The sequence below is a fragment of the Macaca nemestrina genome, chromosome 10 (genome assembly GCF_043159975.1).
Source record: "Macaca nemestrina isolate mMacNem1 chromosome 10, mMacNem.hap1, whole genome shotgun sequence".
Classification (NCBI taxonomy): Eukaryota; Metazoa; Chordata; class Mammalia; order Primates; family Cercopithecidae; genus Macaca; species Macaca nemestrina.
The window spans coordinates 116,496,888-116,515,177 of NC_092134.1; the positions used below are offsets into that span (position 1 = coordinate 116,496,888).

The 18,290-nt window shown below is 38.4% G+C and overlaps 1 protein-coding gene across 8 annotated transcripts in view; it reads left to right on the forward strand.

The window, feature by feature from the left end:
* LOC105492138 (lamin tail domain containing 1) overlaps positions 1-18,290 on the forward strand; it is a 152,022-nt gene that overhangs the window by 125,362 nt on the left and 8,370 nt on the right. For 4 of the 8 annotated variants that reach the window (XM_071072020.1, XM_071072018.1, XM_071072019.1 and 1 more), the window contains exon 8: positions 6,612-7,277. In XM_071072020.1, the coding sequence (XP_070928121.1) occupies positions 6,612-6,757 (146 nt within the window). In that variant the 3' untranslated portion in view covers positions 6,758-7,277. Of the gene's footprint in view, positions 1-6,611; positions 7,278-7,337; positions 7,401-18,290 lie in introns of those variants that run through there. The other 4 variants (XM_011759096.3, XM_011759095.2, XM_011759097.3 and 1 more) reach the window with 2 other exon arrangements.

An 18,290-nucleotide genomic window follows, 5' to 3' on the forward strand; every position in this document is an offset into this window, starting at 1 on the left:
GGTCTTAACTCTTTATCTAATTTGCCAGTCTGTGTCTTTTAATTGGAACATTTAACCCATTTACATTTAAGGTTAATATTGTTATGTGTGAACTCGATCCTGTCATGTTAGCTGGTTATTTTGCTTGTTAGTTGATGCAGTTTATTCCTAGCATTGATGGTCTTTACAATTTGGCATGTTTTTGCAGTGGCTGGTACCAGTTGTTCCTTTTCATGTTTAGTGCTTCCTTCAGGAGCTCTTGTAGGGCAGACCTGGTGGTGACAAAATCTCTCAGCATTTGCTTGTCTGTAAAGGATTTTATTTCTCCTTCACTGATGAAACTTAGTTTGGCTGGATATGAAATTCTAGGTTGAAAATTCTTTTCTTTAAGAATGTTGAATATTGGCCCCCACTCTCTTCTGGCTTGTAGAGTTTCTGCCAAGGGATCCACTGTTAGTCTGATGGGCTTCCCTTTGTGGGTAACCCGACCTTTCTTTCTGGCTGCCCTTAACATTTTCTCCTTCATTTCTACTTTGGTGAATCTAACAATTATGTGTCTTAGAGTTGCTCTTCTCAAGGAGTATCTTTGTGGCGTTCTCTGTATTTCCTGAATTTGAATGTTGGCCTGTCTTGCTAGGTTGGGGAAGTTCTCCTGGATAATATCCTGCAGAGTGTTTTCCAACTTGGTTCTATTCTCCCTGTCACTTTCAGGTACACCAATCAGACATAGGTTTTGTTTTTTCACATAGTCCCATATTTCTTGGAGGCTTTATTCATTTCTTTTTACTCTTTTTTCTCTACACTTCTCTTCTCGCTTCATTTCATTCATTTGATCTTCAATAGCTGATACTCTTTCTTCCAGTTGATCGAGTCAGTTACTGAAGCTTGTGCATTTGTCACATAGTTCTCGTGTTATGGTTTTCATCTCTATCAGTTCTTTTAAGGTCTTCTCTGCATTGATTATTCTAGTTATCCATTCATCCATTCTTTTTTCAATGTTTTTAGTTTCTTTGCTCTGGGTTTGTACTTCCTCCTTTAGCTTGGAGAAGTTTGATTGTCTGAAGCCTTCTTCTCTCAACTCGTCAAAGTCATTCTCCATCCAGCTTTGTTCTGTTGCTGGCGAGGAGCTGTGTTCCTTTGGAGGGAGAGAGGTGCTCTGATTTTTAGAATTTCCAGCTTTTCTGCACTGCTTTTTCCCCATCTTTGTGGTTTTATCTACCTTTGGTCTTTGATGATGGTGATGTACAGATGGGGTTTTGGTGTGGATGTCCTTTCTGTTTGTTAGTTTTCCTTCTAACAGTCAGGACCCTCAGCTGCAGGTCTGTTGGAGTTTGCTTGAGGTCCACTCCAGACCCTGTTTGCCTGGGTATCAGCAGTGGAGTCTGCAGAAGAGTGAATATTGCTGAACAGCAAATGTTGCTGTCTGATCATTCCTCAGGAAGCTTCGTCTCAGAAGTGTACCCAACCATGTGAGGTGTGAGGTGTCAGTTTGCCCCTAGTCAGGGATGTCTCCCAGTTAGGCTACTCAGGGGTCAGGGACCCACTTGAGCAGGCAGTCTGTCCATTCTCAGATCTCAAACTCCATGCTGGGAGAACCACTGCTCTCTTCAAAGCTGTCAGACAGGGACATTTACATCTGCAGAGGTTTCTGCTGCCTTTTGTTTAGCTATGCCCTGTCCCCAGAGGTGGAGTCTACAGAGGCAGGCAGGCCTCCTTGAGCTGCGGTGGGCTCCACCCAGTTCGAGCATTCTGGCTGCTTTGTTTACCTACTTAAGTCTCAGCAATGGCAGGCACCCCTCCCCTAGCTTTGCTGCCGCCTTGCTTTTAGATCTCAGACTACTGTGCTAGCAATGAGGGAGGCTCTGTGGGCATGGGACCCTCTGAGCCAGGCATGGGATATAATTTCTTGGTGTGCCGTTTGCTAAGACCCTTGGTAAAGTACAGTATTAGGGTGGGAGTGACCCAATTTTCCAGGTGTTGTGTGTCACGGTTTCCCTTGGCTAGGAAAGGGAATTCCCTTCCCCCTTACACTTCCTGGGTGAGGGGATGGCTCTCCCTGCTTTGGCTCTCGCTCGTTGGGCTACACTCACTGTCCTTCACCCACTGTCCGACACTGCCCAGTGAGATGAACCTGGTACCTCAGTTGGAAATGTAGAAATCACCCATCTTCTGTGTCGTTCATGCTGAGAGCTTGAGGCTGCAGCTGTTCCTATTTGGCCATCTTGGCACCACCTCCAAAGAATTTTCTTAATCTGACAAATGATATTTGCAAAACTCCTAAAGCAAGCAATATCATACTTAATGGTTAAGTAGGTGCAGTGGTGGAAGTTTTTTCCTTGAAGTGCTGAGCAAAACAAGAATTCTCTTTATGATGACTTCTATTCAACATTGTACTAGAAGTCTGTGTGAAATAAGGCAAGAAAAATGAATATACACATACTAATTATCCCATAAACCAGCAATTTCATTCCCAAGAACTATATATATGTAACAAATATATACATATGTGCACCAAAATTACATACAATAATGATCTGAGTGACTGTATTTGTAGTAGCCAAGAACTAGAAGCAATCCAGGTGTTCATCAATTATTTAATGGACAAGTAAATTATAATATGTTCATACAATCCCATAGGCAATGAAAATGACCTACTGCTACATGCAATAATATCAGTGAATCTCATAAGCGTACTATTGAACAAGAAATGTCAGACAAAAAGGAATGTATATTGAATGATTTTGTATATATAAAATTCAAAAACATACAATATTGAACCATAGTGTCAAAGGTCGGAATAATAGTTATCTTTGGGAGAAGAAAGAAGTAATATTTAGAGGTTACCAAAAATGCTTCTAGAACACTGACATGTTCCATTTCTTGATCCAAGTGGTGTTTACATGTATGTTTTACTGGTTTCACCATATGCTGTAAATTATGATTTGTGAACTTTCCTTCATGTATATTATACTTAAATAAATTTTATTTCAAAAAACATAAAAAGCAATAAAAATCGGTAAGGGAAGAAAGCATGGTTCCATTAATGAGCGTGGACAGCTTATACACTGACAAGGAAGGACAAAGAAAATCTAAAAAAAAAATACGTTGATGAACTCAAAATGAATATTAATAACATGAAGCTTATTCAGTGCAAGAGAAAAACAGTCTTAACCATTAATAAGCCTAAACCCATCATTATGTTGCAGTGTCTTGGGAATTAATTTTAATATAGTTTGTCATAGCTCAGTCATTTCCAGAAATACCTCATAGCAGAGAAAGCTAATTGCAGCCCTTAAAATATTCTTCCTTTATACACAAGATTCACAGGTCCAGGGAAATCTAGACACACGGCCCCCAATAATGAGGCCTGTTTTTCTCAGCCTCTGCTGCAAATAGTAGGATTATGTGTCAACATCCTGTATGATGGCATGTGAAAAGAAATTGTGTCTACAACATCTGGATCATGCCCCAGGAGTGTGTGCTCCCCTGTGCCTTCTCTACAGCATGACCATGGGGCTAGAGCTGCCATATTTCAACTGAGAGATGAAGCCATGAGCTGAGGATGGAAGAGCCACCCAAAGTGCCCTGTTCTGGCACATCTCCAGACTGTTAAATGAGAGATAAATACTTTTGTTTAAGCCATTTTTAAGTTGGATCTTTGTGTCTGAGCCAGATGGCCCATTTTTTAACCAGTAGCCAATTAAGAGAAACTAAATCAGCTACTGGTTAAAAAGAAAAAAAAAAAAATCACAGCCAGAGCAGACATTTTTTAAGATAATTAGGTGAATTTGAATACAGAATGAATATTAGACATTGATTCATTGTTCTTTTCTTAGGTGTGTTAATTGTGTTGCGGTTATATTGGTTGTTCTTAGGAGATTCATACTGAAATCTTACTCTCTAATGGTCTGGTCATGTAGGCATATATGATAGATAAAAGATAATATGTCTGGGCATGGTAGCTCACACCTGTAATCCCAGCACTTTGGGAGGCCGAGGTGGGTGCATCACTTAAGGTCAGGAGTTAGAGACCAGCCTGGCCAACATGGTGAAACCCTGTTTCTACTAAAAATACAAAATTAGCAAGGTGTGGTGGACCATGCCTGTAATCCCAGCTACTCGGGAGGCACAAGAATTGCTTGAACCCGGGAGGTGGAGATTACAGTGAGCCAAGATCGCGCCATTGCACTCCAGCCTGGGCAACAACAGCAAAATTCCATTTCAAAAAATAAATAAATAAGATAATGCAAATATGGCAAATATTAATGATTAAATCTGGGTGATAAGTATACAAATTTGGTTGTATTATTCATTGACATTTTCTGTGTGTTTAAATTTTTCACAACAAAAATTTGAAATAGTAAAATAAATAAGACAGATCTTTTTGATAGAATCTAGTATGTACCAGGAGCTGTTAGAGCACAAAGGCAAGGCCCTGAGTACAGCACGGAGTCATCAGAATAAAGGCTAACGGCTCTTTAACACAGCAGACAGGTTTGCACTGTGTTGCCATTATTCATCCTATACCTAGAGAGAATGTGCTTTCTTCTTGCTCAGATTAGCTTGTAGATTATTGACAACTTTGCCAGTGTTCTTCTGTAATTCAGGTTAAATGACAGAAACTAGTCTGAAAATAGTATTTTGCATTGTTTTGAGTTGATAGTGTGAGCATGTTCAGTTTAATGCACTTTATTTGTTCATGGTTAAATGTGCTTTGCCTATCTTCTGCGATCCATCTCGTACACTGCAGTGGAATTCATCTTAATTGTGTACTCTGCACCTGCTACTGTCTTTTATGTAAATGTTATCATAGTAATAATAATGATGATGTTTCTTTGTTTCTGAGTGTGGCAAAGCCACACTGTGAAAAACTAACTGCTAGAAAATAAATATAAGCGAACACAGATAACCTTATGCAGGAATGAAACACTTAAAATCTCATCAATGTGAGATCCCTATTAAGATCGCATCTATAGAATTTGACTTAAGCTGGACTGTGGGCTCGTTATAATTTAATAGATCTGACTTATCTGTCTTCGAATCAAAGTATCTTTTTCCCATAGGAAACTGCCTCCAATACAAGTTTGAGATTTTTGAGTTTTTCTTTATATATTCCTCAGATTAGTATCCATTCTGTTTATTGATGTTTGCCTGTATTGCATGGTTTAAATTTGTCAGACTAAGAATTTGGAATAACATCACGTTTCTGTGAATAGGCAGAATATTAGTCAATATTATATACATATAAACATATATGGCTAAATTAGTCAATGACATAGCTAGAAATTACATGAGTTACTGTATTTAAAAAGTTAAACGAAAAAATCTGACTATCCAGAGGGATAGAAAAAACTAATTACTATATTGGACCACTTATCATCAGACTGAGTAGAAAACAATAATTTGAAGGAACATTGCAAAATACTAAGGAGTCCTGTCCATATTCTATTATCAAATAATTGTACCAAAAATTAGAAACTTTTATATGAAGGAAATTTTTGATACCTCATATATTCAAAAGTAGTAATTTTTCCCTTCTCTTGCTTACTTTCAGAAAATTTAGATTAAAAAGTCATCATATTTCTGCAGGACTTTTTAAAAAAAGAACGGACAAGTAAGAACAATTTATGTGCTTCTTCTTACAGTTGAAACAAAGGTTTCTTTAATGGCTGAATAATGAACTCCAAAGTATTAGTCTTAGTAACAGAATAATTAGGCAACATTATGACCAGATATTTTATTTCAAAACATTTCAATATTACAAAACAAATGTTTTAAATTGTCCTTTAGTTATGAAAGATTGTAACCTTCTTTACAGAAATAGATATCTATTTCTTTACACAAGTAAAAAATATGATTTCAGAAATTCAGGGGATTCAGATTAAAGTTACTAGGTGCTAAATGCTTGAGGCTCAAAAAGAAAAAGAAAAACAAAGTTGCCATTACCCACTGACATGGAAACAGACAGACACCACTACTACCGACAGTCCTGTCATTCAATTTCAAAAACTTATAGATGGGAATGTTCTACAATGATTGTAGCTCTAAAATATAGAGTACACCATTTCTTAAGGATAAACTTTCAAGGTACAATTGAAAACCTTTGTTCTCAGATTAGTCAGTCTGAAAGGACATACATAAAATATTTACAAGGTCTATTTCGTGCCAACAAACTGCTCTAGAAGATTAGCCAGAGTCTTCTTACATCTAAGCCACTGCTTATAGTAAGGAAAATATCTTAGAAGCCTATTTATATTAGAATATATAAACTTACTATTTAGCAAGTTTATACTGTGATGTGCCAAACAGCATCCTGTTTCTTTAGATTCAGAATCCTATTTATGGCTAAGAAAATCACCGTGATAACCAGAAACACTCTTGATTTTTGTTAATCATCCTTGCAGATCACATTTTCACTTCCAGCTTTGGATATTGTTTCTCTGTAATAAAATACTAGCAATTTAACTTGATAATTCTTCTGAGCTTGCATAGAAAAAGAAAAGCTTAGGTATGACTGAGAAGATTTTCCTGTTTATTTGTTTTTTGTTTTTTGTTTTTTGTTTTTTTCCAAAGGAGCTCATGATCGTCTATACCTAGGATGTTATTTTGTTTTCTTGCCTTTTGTTTTACAGGAATGAAAATAACACTCGTCTTTGGTCTAGAAGTAATTTGTACTTGGTATCATTCAATTCAACACTATTTCAGTTTAATACACTTACTTCGTTCCTGGAAATTATGTTTAAACAAAGTGACTTTCAATTCCTGCTTAAGTACATGAGAGTGAGGAAGGCCACCATATCTGTCACCTCATTCATCACCAGGCTGGAGATGACTGACATAGCAGGCAAAGCATCATCCCCTTCTGTCACATCCCTCCTGATGCAGCCGAATGCTGGACCTCCCTCCCCTAGCTACTTTGTCATTATGGCAGTTCTACATATAGAAAGCATTTGAGAAATTTTACAGGCTGGTAAAAGTATTCTGCAAATCTCCATTTTTAAAAATATATCTTCCAGATGGATATTTTTTGTCTCAAAGTTTTGACTAATTATGTCCTGAAATATATGGTTCCTTTTAAAATGATTCATTGGAAATTTGAACTTCATAAGAATCAAATAATACTTTTCAGGTGGTTTTTAAACCACTTGGTTTGAGTCTCCACTAAATACTATCCTTAAGCCACAGATTTCTTCTTCAAGTGAAAGAAAATCCTTTTGTTGTTAGCTTATTCCAGGATTTGTTTTAACATGAAAAATCAATATTTGGAATACTGGACTGAACTCTTGCCCCTCCCTACCTATCCTCTCTCCTTTTTTTTTTTTCTTTTTTTTTTTCTTTTTTTTTTTTTTAATTTTCAGGGACTAAGAAAAAGAAGACATCTGAGTCACAAAAGCAATAAGCAGTCAACTCAACCTTTAAAGGTAAGTGACAGTATTGCAAATTTGCTTTCTCAACAGAAAAATAATATGACTAAAGTAATTGGCAGAAATGTCTTTGAAAGTCATCAGAACATGGGTTGTCCTTATAAATTCCATAGTCACTAATTTTCTGTTAAATATTTTAACAGAGCCATCAGTTTTTGTCTTCACGTTGAATGATAAGCTTTCTAAGAATGGGAAATTGGAAATGTCACATTACTTTTTGCCCCATATCCTCAATTTATCCTTGGTGATGGATAAGTAATGAGCCCTTGAACTCCAGAGTCACTTCAAACACTCACAAAAACAACTCTGCAACTACACCAGTACATTTTAATTCCTATGAGCAAGAGAGTATTAATTACATCACAGAAATCATTCTAGCTAATGAGACTGCAGCTATTCTCACTTGCTAAATGATATTGTATCATTTAAAGAGTCAATTCCTATGTTGCCTCATCTCTTTTTCATGATGATGTCAACTAAGTAATTGATGAATATCTCAACAAAGTTGGTGTTCTGTCTTTTAAGTGGCTGAGTTTAAATGTTTCCCTAAATAGCTAATGACAAGGTGGTGTTTTGATGAAGATTCCTTTTGTTTGATGTCTTTCTCTAGTTCACATTCTTTGCTGCCCTGGTTCACTGCTGGTCTATTTATATGTTTTCTTGTTTGTTTTTTCTGCCTAGGCTTTCTATTTGTTCCTTGACTTAAGATGAAAACTATAGCCACCTGAACCCTAACTTGTTGGTATTCTGGACTCTTCTGGTAGAAATGACTTAATTTTACTACTCCATACAGCCTGGTGGCTCTCTGGGTTTCTCCAGCTCCCCTCATGTATGCACAAGCCTTTCAGGTTCTATCTGATTGCTCAGCTGTCCAGTTTCTTTCATCCTGTCTCTCCCTAGATTTTCCCTAAGTGTCATCTTCTATTTTTCTGAAAGTCAACTACTCTTTGACAAGCCCACTCTCTCCGTTCCTATACCATCATATTCTTGAACTGCCAACTTCCTAAAAATGTGATAGCCACAACTTCTCTATTCAAAGCCTCCTTCACAGACACTTCTAGGACATTGGGACTGAAAAGGGACTTATCCAACCATTTTCCTTTACGGTAAAGGAAATTGCAGTGGGAAGAGGTGAGTTACCAAAATTAACCAGTAATTGACCACAAAGCCAGAACTAATCCCAAGGTATTTTAATGGCAGAGAATTGTATTCCAGGGAGCCAAGAATTCAGACTTGGCTCCTAGTAATATAGTTCTTGTTCCCAGAGATCCTGAGTTATGTCTACCTGGTGATCGATTTCCTTCAGTTGCCATAAGCTTTAGTAGTGTGCAACTGACATGCAAAGAATGAGGTCTCAATCTGCCTAGGCATTTAGCAACAACACTTCAATAATTTGATTGCGCTTCACTCTCTGTAGCCAGAGAGAATTCTACTGAATTTGCATATGAGTTGGAAAAGGGACATTTTATTGTATACAAAAAAAATGAATTTTGCTTTTGTTTGGTTGGAAAGAATGTTCTGAATCATCCCATTGGATATTAAATAACATAATTTGGCAGAGGTTTTCAGCCTTTGTTGATCTTCCTCCGTTATTATTTTGCTTAACTACCATGATAAAAGACTTGTTCATTGATCCTCTCTGTGGCATATTCTTTGGTAGCTTTGATTTTTTAAAAAAATCTACCCACCCTGTTTTGAAAAGTTCTGGGCCTCCTAAGATGCCTTACTTCTGTTTTCTCAGAGCTCCCACCCCCATCTGGTGGTATCTTCAGGGTGGATCATTAATGTGCCCTTCACTGTGCCCTTCTGAAGCCTTACTGGGAGCAAAATTTTACTTATTCAGTTTAACTGTTCATGAGTGGATGACTTATCTATTGCAATCAGCTCCTGAGTCGGACTTGTCAGTTTGTGGAAAATTGTTCAGAGATGAAGCAATTGTTTGTTTGGTTCTTACTGGTACTCGTGAGCATCCTTGGCAACTTGTAATGCCGTACATTTGGATAGCATTTCATGGCTGGCCGGGCGTGGTGGTCACGCCTGTAATCCCAGCACTTTGGGAGGCCGAGGCAGGCGGATCACAAAGTCAGGAGATCAAGACCATCCTGGCTAACACAGTGAAACCCCATCTCTACATAAAATACAAAAAAATTAGCCGGGCGTGGTGGTGGACGCCTGTAGTCACAGCTACTCAGGAGACCTAGGCAGGAGAATGGCATGAACCCGGGAGGCGGAGCTTGCAGTGAGCCGACATCACGCCACTGCACTCCAGCCTGGGCGACAGAGCAAGACTCCATCTCAAAAAAAAAAAAAAAAAAGCAAGTATTTCATGGCTTTACATCATGTCACTTGAGCCTTTGAGGTAGGCAGGGCTGATACTATCTCCAGTTTATAGCAAAAGAATCTTTAGCTATAGAGAGATTAAGTGACTCGTCCAAAGTCACTTAGATAGTAAGTGGCAAAGTTAAGACTAGAATCGCAACCTGATTCCACTCTGCTAATTAACCTTTAAGATTGTCTTTGTCTTTTTTCCCCACTCAAATTTGTCTGAAAGAAAGAGACACTGCACATTTAGAAGCAGGACCAGAGAAACATTTTCATTCAGAAAAGGAGGAGTGGGCTACCACTGTTCCAAACTGCAAGAAAGATTTAGGTTCTAGTTCTAAAATTGCTAATTTAACAGAATGCCAATTACAGAGACAAACAAGCAAATGAAAGTTTGATCTCATGGCTGGGCACAGTGGCTCACACCTGTAAACCCAGCACTTTGGGAGGCGGAGGCAGGTGGATCACTTGAGGTCAGGAGCTCAAAACCAGCCTGGCCAACATGGTGAAACCCCGTCTCTACTAAAAATACAAAAATTAGCCAGGCATGGTTGCACATTCCTGTAGTTCCAGCTACTCGAGAGGCTGAGGCAAGAGAAATGCTTGAACCCGGGAGGCAGAGGCTGCAGTGAGCTGAGATAGCGCCACTGCGCTCCAGCCTGGCCAACAGAGTAAGCCTCTGTCTCAAAACAACAACAAAAAACAAACAAACAAAAACAAGTTCAATCTTGAGTTTACTTGACCACTAATCACATTTCTATGCAACAACTGATTAAAAGCATGCAGTGTGCTCAGAGTCAGGCTCTCAAACACTCTCCTTGCTCAGTACCTTACAAAGAATGTGTGGGCATTCTGTTGTGTGACTAATGAACAGTGTCTGTGGGCGATGCCACAAAACAGAACTTTTCGCAAGTTAGAGAATTCTGGAAAGGCCAGGTAATTTTCCTATGTGGCTGCCACCTGTCGTGTGAACTTTTAGACTTGCTGGGAAACACTGAGGATTCTCAAAAAAATTATTAAAATGGAAGAAAGAGCAGGGGAACAGATGGCTCTTGTTACAGATCACCAGAACTGTCCTCAAGAGTATGCAATTGCTTAGGACCCATAGAAAGCACCAAGGTTGCAAATACAGCGTATAAACTCACAACCAGTAAACATTTTTACACATAGGAGGCATTCCTAATAAAAGTGCTGCTGATGGAGTCTTTCCATGAACTGAGCTATGTTCACGTATCTCTTATTGTCCTCAGTGGTCTAAACTGGACCGTCCAAACTTGGGATATCCTTCTAGCCCTCCAAGGAGTGTTCCTTGGGACCTGAAAAGAAGCTTTTATAACAGTTTCTCATGGGGCCACTTTTTGTGAGTGGGGAGTTGGTAACTAACAGCCGGGAGAGAGGGACTAATACTTAATGCTCTTTCATGTGAAACGCGCCCTAAAGGAGTTGTAAAAGTCTAATAGTTACGTTTTCTGATATCAGTGTTTTCTATCTCGACTTTGTGGCATATTCCTTCAATCTCTGCATTGATAATATGTCTCTCCTCTCAGCCCCAAACTGATCTATCAATTTCCAAAATTTTTCAGTCAGTTGAAATTTCATGAGTTTTTTTTTTCCCCCCACAACCTACTTCTTTCAAAGAAGTGTGGTGTGCACTTCTTGTTAGTTACCCTGTTCTTGTTTTCCCAGCTTTACCTTTATGGTGTCATGGCCCAGTTGTATGGAAGAGTAAAAAGACCTGCAATCCAGGCTCCCTGCCGTGCTGGTCAAAGACATTCCATAACTTAGAGAAAATCAAATGCCTATGTGCCACATTTTCTTAATCCAATCTGTCACTGATGGACCTTTGGGTTTATTCCAAGTCTTTGCTATTGTGAATAGTGCTGCAATAAACATACGTGTGCATGTGTCTTTATAACAGCATAATTTATAATCCTTTGGGTATATACCCAGTAATGGGATGGCTGGGTCATATGGTACATCTAGTTCTAGATCCTTGAGGAATCGCCATACTGTTTTCCATAATGGTTGAACTAGTTTACAATCCCACCAACAGTGTAAAAGTGTTCCTATTTCTCCACATCCTCTCCAGCACCTGTTGTTTCCTGACTTTTTAATGATCGCCATTCTAACTGGTGTGAGATGGTATCTCATTGTGGTTTTGATTTGCATTATCAAAAAGGATGAGTTTGCGTCCTTTGTAGGGACATGGATGCAGCTGGAAACCATCATTCTTAGCAAACTATCACAAGAACAGAAAACCAAACACCGCATGTTCTCACTCATAGGTGGGAACTGAACAATGAGATCACTTGGACTCAGGAAGGGGAACATCACACACAGGGGCCTATCATGGGGAGGGGGGAGGGGGGAGGGATTGCATTGGGAGTTATACCTGATGTAAATGACGAGTTGATGGGTGCAGCACACCAACATGGCACAAGTATACATATGTAACAAACCTGCACGTTATGCACATGTACCCTACAACTTAAAGTATAATAATAATAATAAATAAATAAATAAATAAATAAATAAATAAAAGAAAATCAAATGCCTGAGCAAACATAGCGGGTTCCACTTTCGTAGAGGAGGCATAGAACACAAACATCTCAGGCTGTAAGCCCTCCTGCTAAGACTCCTACAGAAAATTCAAGCCTGCTGTACACAGGAAAACAAAGCTTGCTTTTTTTTTTTTTCTATTACACTTTAAGTATGTTACCTGGTTTCTTTCAAGTCTGGGGCATACCTGAAATATTTAAAGGAAAAGATAATTAGGTACTACTCAAGTACCACCAAGAAGAAAACGAAGGGTGTGAAAATGGGTCAGTAAACTGGCTGCCTCAAAACCATTTTGATCTGCATATTCAAGACCAGAAGTAAACAGTATCCATGCCCAGATAATGAAATATAATAGCTCAGCTGCTTGGGCATCAAAGAGCCCTGAACATCATAAATCACCATTAAACTGTAAACTAAACAAGTGCACATTACAGAGTTGAGTTCACAGGGGGAAAAAAAAAGAATAATCCTTTCACCTTGGAAAAAGTTGAGTTCTCATAAAAATAATTTCCTCCCATGGCTGGGCACTGTGGCTCATGCCTGTAATCCCAACACTTTGGGAGGCCAAGGTGGGAGTCCAAGACCAGCCTGGGAAACATAGTGAAACTCTGTCACTACAAAAAAAATGTAAAAACAGCTGGGTGTGTTGGCACATGCCTGTAGTCCCACTTACTTGAGAGGCTGAGGCTAGAGGATCATTTGAGGCCAAGAGGTTAAGGCTGCAGTGAGCTAGGATCATGCCACTGCACTCCAGCCTGGGCAGCAGAGCCAGACTCTGTCTGAAAAGACAACAAAAAAGTTCTTTCCTGCTGTTACTGTCGTGCATCTGTGAGTATGATCAAGACCTGATGACTCTGGGTCTTCATTTAAGGTTAATATGAATGGAAAGACTCTGAACACCTCTACTTCATATTGCGATAACAACTGAAGCGTGCTTCCAGTCAGAATTACATTTCACCATGCATTGCCACTTATTTTTTTGCTCAGGACAATAATATCCAAGTCTAGAGAAAATGAAGATGCCTAGCATGTTGCAACCAACCTTCATCACACAGGAGAGGAAGCCAGCAGCAAGCAAGCAAGAAAATAGTTTCTCTTAGAAAAAAATAATAATAATAATTCCTTTGGACTTTACTGTCACCATTTCTGAAAGAAAAAGCTAGAGTTAGTGGACAAGTTAAAGGATTTGTTTTCTAAGCCGTTGAGAAAAAAACACTGGTCAAAAGCAAAACCAGCACAGTCTTTATTTTGTTCACATGAAGTGCCCTTGTGACTTCAGTCTTTTATACTCCACCCAACTATCAGGTCTACAACTTCCACAGTTTCTGCACATGCATTTTCCAAAAGCATATGTGTCAGGAATTACAAGTCTTGGAGTCTGTCTGATTCTCTACAGTTGGAATCTGTCTCCTTGAAGTATGGGGTTAATTCAGATTCCTAATGAAATAATAAGTTAAATTTCTACGGAGTAACCAGCTGGGAGTTTTTAAACCTGCCTACACATCTAAAATTTGCCAAAAGAGTCTCACCTTTCAGCTTGTGATACTTACTATGTGCAAAATCCCATGGACACAAACAGGAAATGACAAAGGAACAAAAATATTTTAATTAAATAATATAATGGAGCTACCTTTTAAAAATGTCATCCTCAGTCCCTATAGCTATCTTATTCTATACCTATCAACAGTCTAAACGTTAAAAAAATGAAATATGCCCATTATTAATGTTGACCCTATTTGTAGTGAGAAGGTATGATTGCTTCAGATTCTGTGACAATATCCTGTCTATACCTTGTAGCTCTATTTAAATTGATTTATGTATCTTTATATAGCATATACAGGACAATATGGTGCATACTTTCTTGGAGTTTGAGGAGAAAGAGAAAAGTGAGAATTTTTCCCCAATATCTTCTTTTAAAAGATTAACAGTAAAATAACCCAAAAATTTTATCAGTGGTGACCATGAAGAGAAACTCATTGAGTTTTGTTGGTTTATTACACCCAAGCACCAAGAGCTAAAAATATATTTTTAAAAATATGCCAAGGGATTCAAACTTGTTTTGTTTTGTTTTTGTTTTTTTGAGATGAAGTCTCACTCTGTTGCCCAGGCTGGAGTGCCATGGTGTGATCTCCACTCACTGCAGCCTCCGCCTCCCAGGTTCAAGTGATTCTCCTGCCTCACCCTCCCGAGCAACTGGGATTACAGGCGTCCGCCACCCTGATCGGCTAATTTTTGTATTTTTAGTAGCGACGAGGTTTCACCATGTTAGCCAGGCTGGTCTGCTATTCCTGACCTCAGGTGATCTGCCCGCCTTGGACCCCAAAAGCGCTGGGATTACAGGCATGAGCCACCATGCCCTGCCCAAACATAAGCTTTTGTTGCAGGACTTTTCCTTGGTTTAGCTAAAGATAGGGTTCTTGTCTGTTCCACAGCCATGAAAATTTAGGCTCGCAGACGGTTAAAGGGTGAGTAAAGCAGGGTTTTATTGGATGAAAAGGGGGTTAAATGGGGGAAACTGGGATCCTCTGCAAGGCCACAGTCCCCTGCTAGAGTGCTTCCCGCCAGGCGTTGGAATACCAGGTTCCACACAGGAAGAGGCGGGACCCGTCTCTTCGCTGCAAAGGGCCGAACCCAAGGCTCCGCCTCAGTGGCAGGCTGGTTGGAGTTCCTCCAGGGAACCCCTCCCACCTGGCCGTCTCACTTTTATACTAGTGTTCATAGAATATTATTCACAAAAGCCCAAAAACAGAAACAACACGTGTCCATCGACAGGTGAATGGATTTTAAAAAGCTGGTGTATAATACAATGAAATGTTATTCAGTTATAAAAAAAAAAAATGAAGTTCTAATACATGCTACAACGTGGATAAACTTGGAAACATGATGTTAAATGAGATAAGCCATACATAAAAGGATAAATATTATGTAATTTCACTTATCTGAATAAAAAATGTATAGAGATGGAAAGTATAACAGAGTTTACTAGGGCTGGGCTGGGAAGGGGAGAACGAAAGCTATTATTTAATGGACACAGAGTCTCTGTTGGAGATGATGAAAAATGTTCAGGGAATGGATAGAGGTGATGGCTACACAACATTGTGAATATACTTCATGCCACTGAATTGTGCATTACAAAGGTTAAAATGGTTTACAAAGTACTTCTAATAAAATATAACTAGTATTTCCAAGATGGAAAAAAATAATATTCTAGTCTCAAGCATCTGAGAAGATATCCATTGCTCAACAAAACAACTTTACATATACTTTCTGGTTATATTTCAGCATAAATATTTTCTTGTTGCTGGGCCACACCGTTCACATTATTTCCTCATTTTTGGACACTCCGGAGCAGACTTGTACATTTTCAGAAAACTGTCAATAACACTTTTTGCCACTTTGCACCATTAAGTGTTATCTTTGAATCATGCGTTGGCCAAATCGTGTAGACTGTTCTGTTTTTTTCATGGTTACTATAGAAACTGTGCAGTCATAATGTTTTGAAGAGACTAGCAGGAAATTTAAGAGTGCACAATAAAAGTTAACTTATTTCATGGTTTAAAATTTCTTCCAGCTGTCTCCATTTGTGATGATTATCATGTTCACATTGGGAGTATAAACATACAACCAAAAGGGCTCTGGTGACTATGGCCAATAAGCCATCTCACCCCTCACAGACTTCCCTCCCAACCTCTTTCCCTCAAAGATTTGTAATAGGAACACGTGAAACAAGTGGTATGTAAGGTTCAGGTGTTTTCAATTATTTCCCTCCTATGAACAGAGGTTTCCTGGATCCAAAACATGTTTCAGCTCAAAGGGTTTTCCTTATTTTTGAAGATGGTATCATCTCAGGAAAATTTCATCTACATATCTCTGATTCACCAATGCTTCATTAAGAAAGCATCTCCTCGGAGCTCTTCTACACAATTATTTCCTCCATGAGTGGCCAAAAATGTGGTACATTTAAATATGTCTTTTGTAAAGTGTGCTCTTAGAAAGTATATAACCTTTGCCCTTGCAAGAAAGAGAGAAATGAATGCTCAGCACTGGGATTTGTGGTAGATTCCTTGTCAGTTACATCACCACAGAGCATTCCAGCACAATGCCTCCACTATCTTCCTGCTCAGGGACTGTCACTCTCCCTCTAGTATGGCATAGGTGAGGGAAGATAGACTCATCTCTGATGGTATAAATAATTAACTGCCTAAATGTTGTTGGTCATGCAAGACAATTCAGGGATTATAAAGAAAGAATGTGTTTCTGCAGCATTTTATTTTCCTAAGTTTCTACGAATAAAAAGCTAAAAGATTGATTTTTAGGTTTCAACAGCCTTAGATAGCAATGGGCTTTATCTTATGGTTTCAGAAATTTGCCACTTCATCAATGCCCTCTGCAAGTTAGCAGCAGCACTCTGTTTATAAATATCTTGCGGAATTGTGAGCATTACTTCATTAACATTTGAATGAGCAGCATTAATAATATTCATTTTAGGGAAACAAATTCATCTACAGATGGATGAACTAGATGAATACAATGAAAAATAAATCCAAAACTTTACCTACTGCTTTATACTCCCAAATGGATAAACATTTTAAACTATCCTGCCTCCACACACTCACACACACATGCACACACTTTATGATTTTGGCAGGAAATAGTAAAAGAAAATATGAAATGGTAAGCACTGGTCCTATGATAATGTTTTTGATTAATTACCAATGAGCTTTGAAGAGAAATCCAAATTTTCAGATAAGTATCAGGGCTAGAGTTCTTTTAGAGGGCAAACTTTTGCTATTCTTGGCCCTTACTCCAGTGTCTAAGTAGAGGAAACATTAGCATTTAACCAATCTAAGTTTTACATTCGTAATAACAATACAACTTTGCAGCAGCTGTTGCTCAAAGAGTACAAAGTTTCAGTTAAACAGGATGAATAAGTTCTGGAAATCTATTTTACAGCCTGGTGACAGTTAATAATAATGTATTGTAGACTTGAAGTTGCTTAAAGAGTAGATCGTGTTATGTTTTCGCCATAAAACAAATGTTAAGTATGTAAGCATAAATATTATTTTGATTAAATTAATCATTTCACAATATATACATACCTCAAAATACCATGTTGTACACTGTAAATGTATACTAGTTTTATTTTTCAATCCTATCTTAATGAAGCTGGGGGGAAACAACTAATATGACTTTGTGCTTAGGCAATATAGATGGTTACCACTCAATTATCTATGATTATGAAAGTACTCACTTAAAATATATCTATATAGATTTAGTCATAATCATATTCTTTGGAATACATTATAGTGACAAACCAGAGACAAGTAGAAATTTTGTTTTATTTTTGAGGTTTTGCTTTCCTAAACTTTTACTTTTCGTAGGCTAAAGATAGTTTCACTATATTCAATGCCATAAGATTATCAGCCTGTTATTTAAATTTTACAGCAATATGAAAAAATGTAAAACTTTTGGAATTGTTTGAGAACAGTATTATTCTGTCCTAAATAAGTTACATATGTATCTGGATTGTGGTCCTGAAAATGAGGGGAAAGCTTCTCTAAATAAGAAGTCAATATGATTACGAAGTTACCAAATTTTACCTTAATATCAACAGATTGCAGAGGTCAGTAATAAAACTCTTTTCTACCTTCTATCTGCATAGCACATTGTATTTTATACTAGTCAATGAATAGAGTTCAGACAGAAGGAGCAATGTCGTCACCAGGAGCATAACTACCACAAGAAATGGTTTTCAAGTTTATGTCTTATGCCTCCTACTAATGGAGAAAACAGGAAGCCTCCTGGATAGGTTGGGGTGGGAAAGGAATCTACTTCCAAGACTCCCCATTCACATGGTTGGCAAAGTGGTCCTGACAGCACATTCCTATCCACAACGTCCTCTCCTTAAGGCAGCTTGGGCTTCCTCACACCTGGTCCCTAGGTTCCAAGGGTGAGTGGCCTAAGAAACAGGAAGTGGGAGCTGCCTATTTCTTAGGGTATGGATGC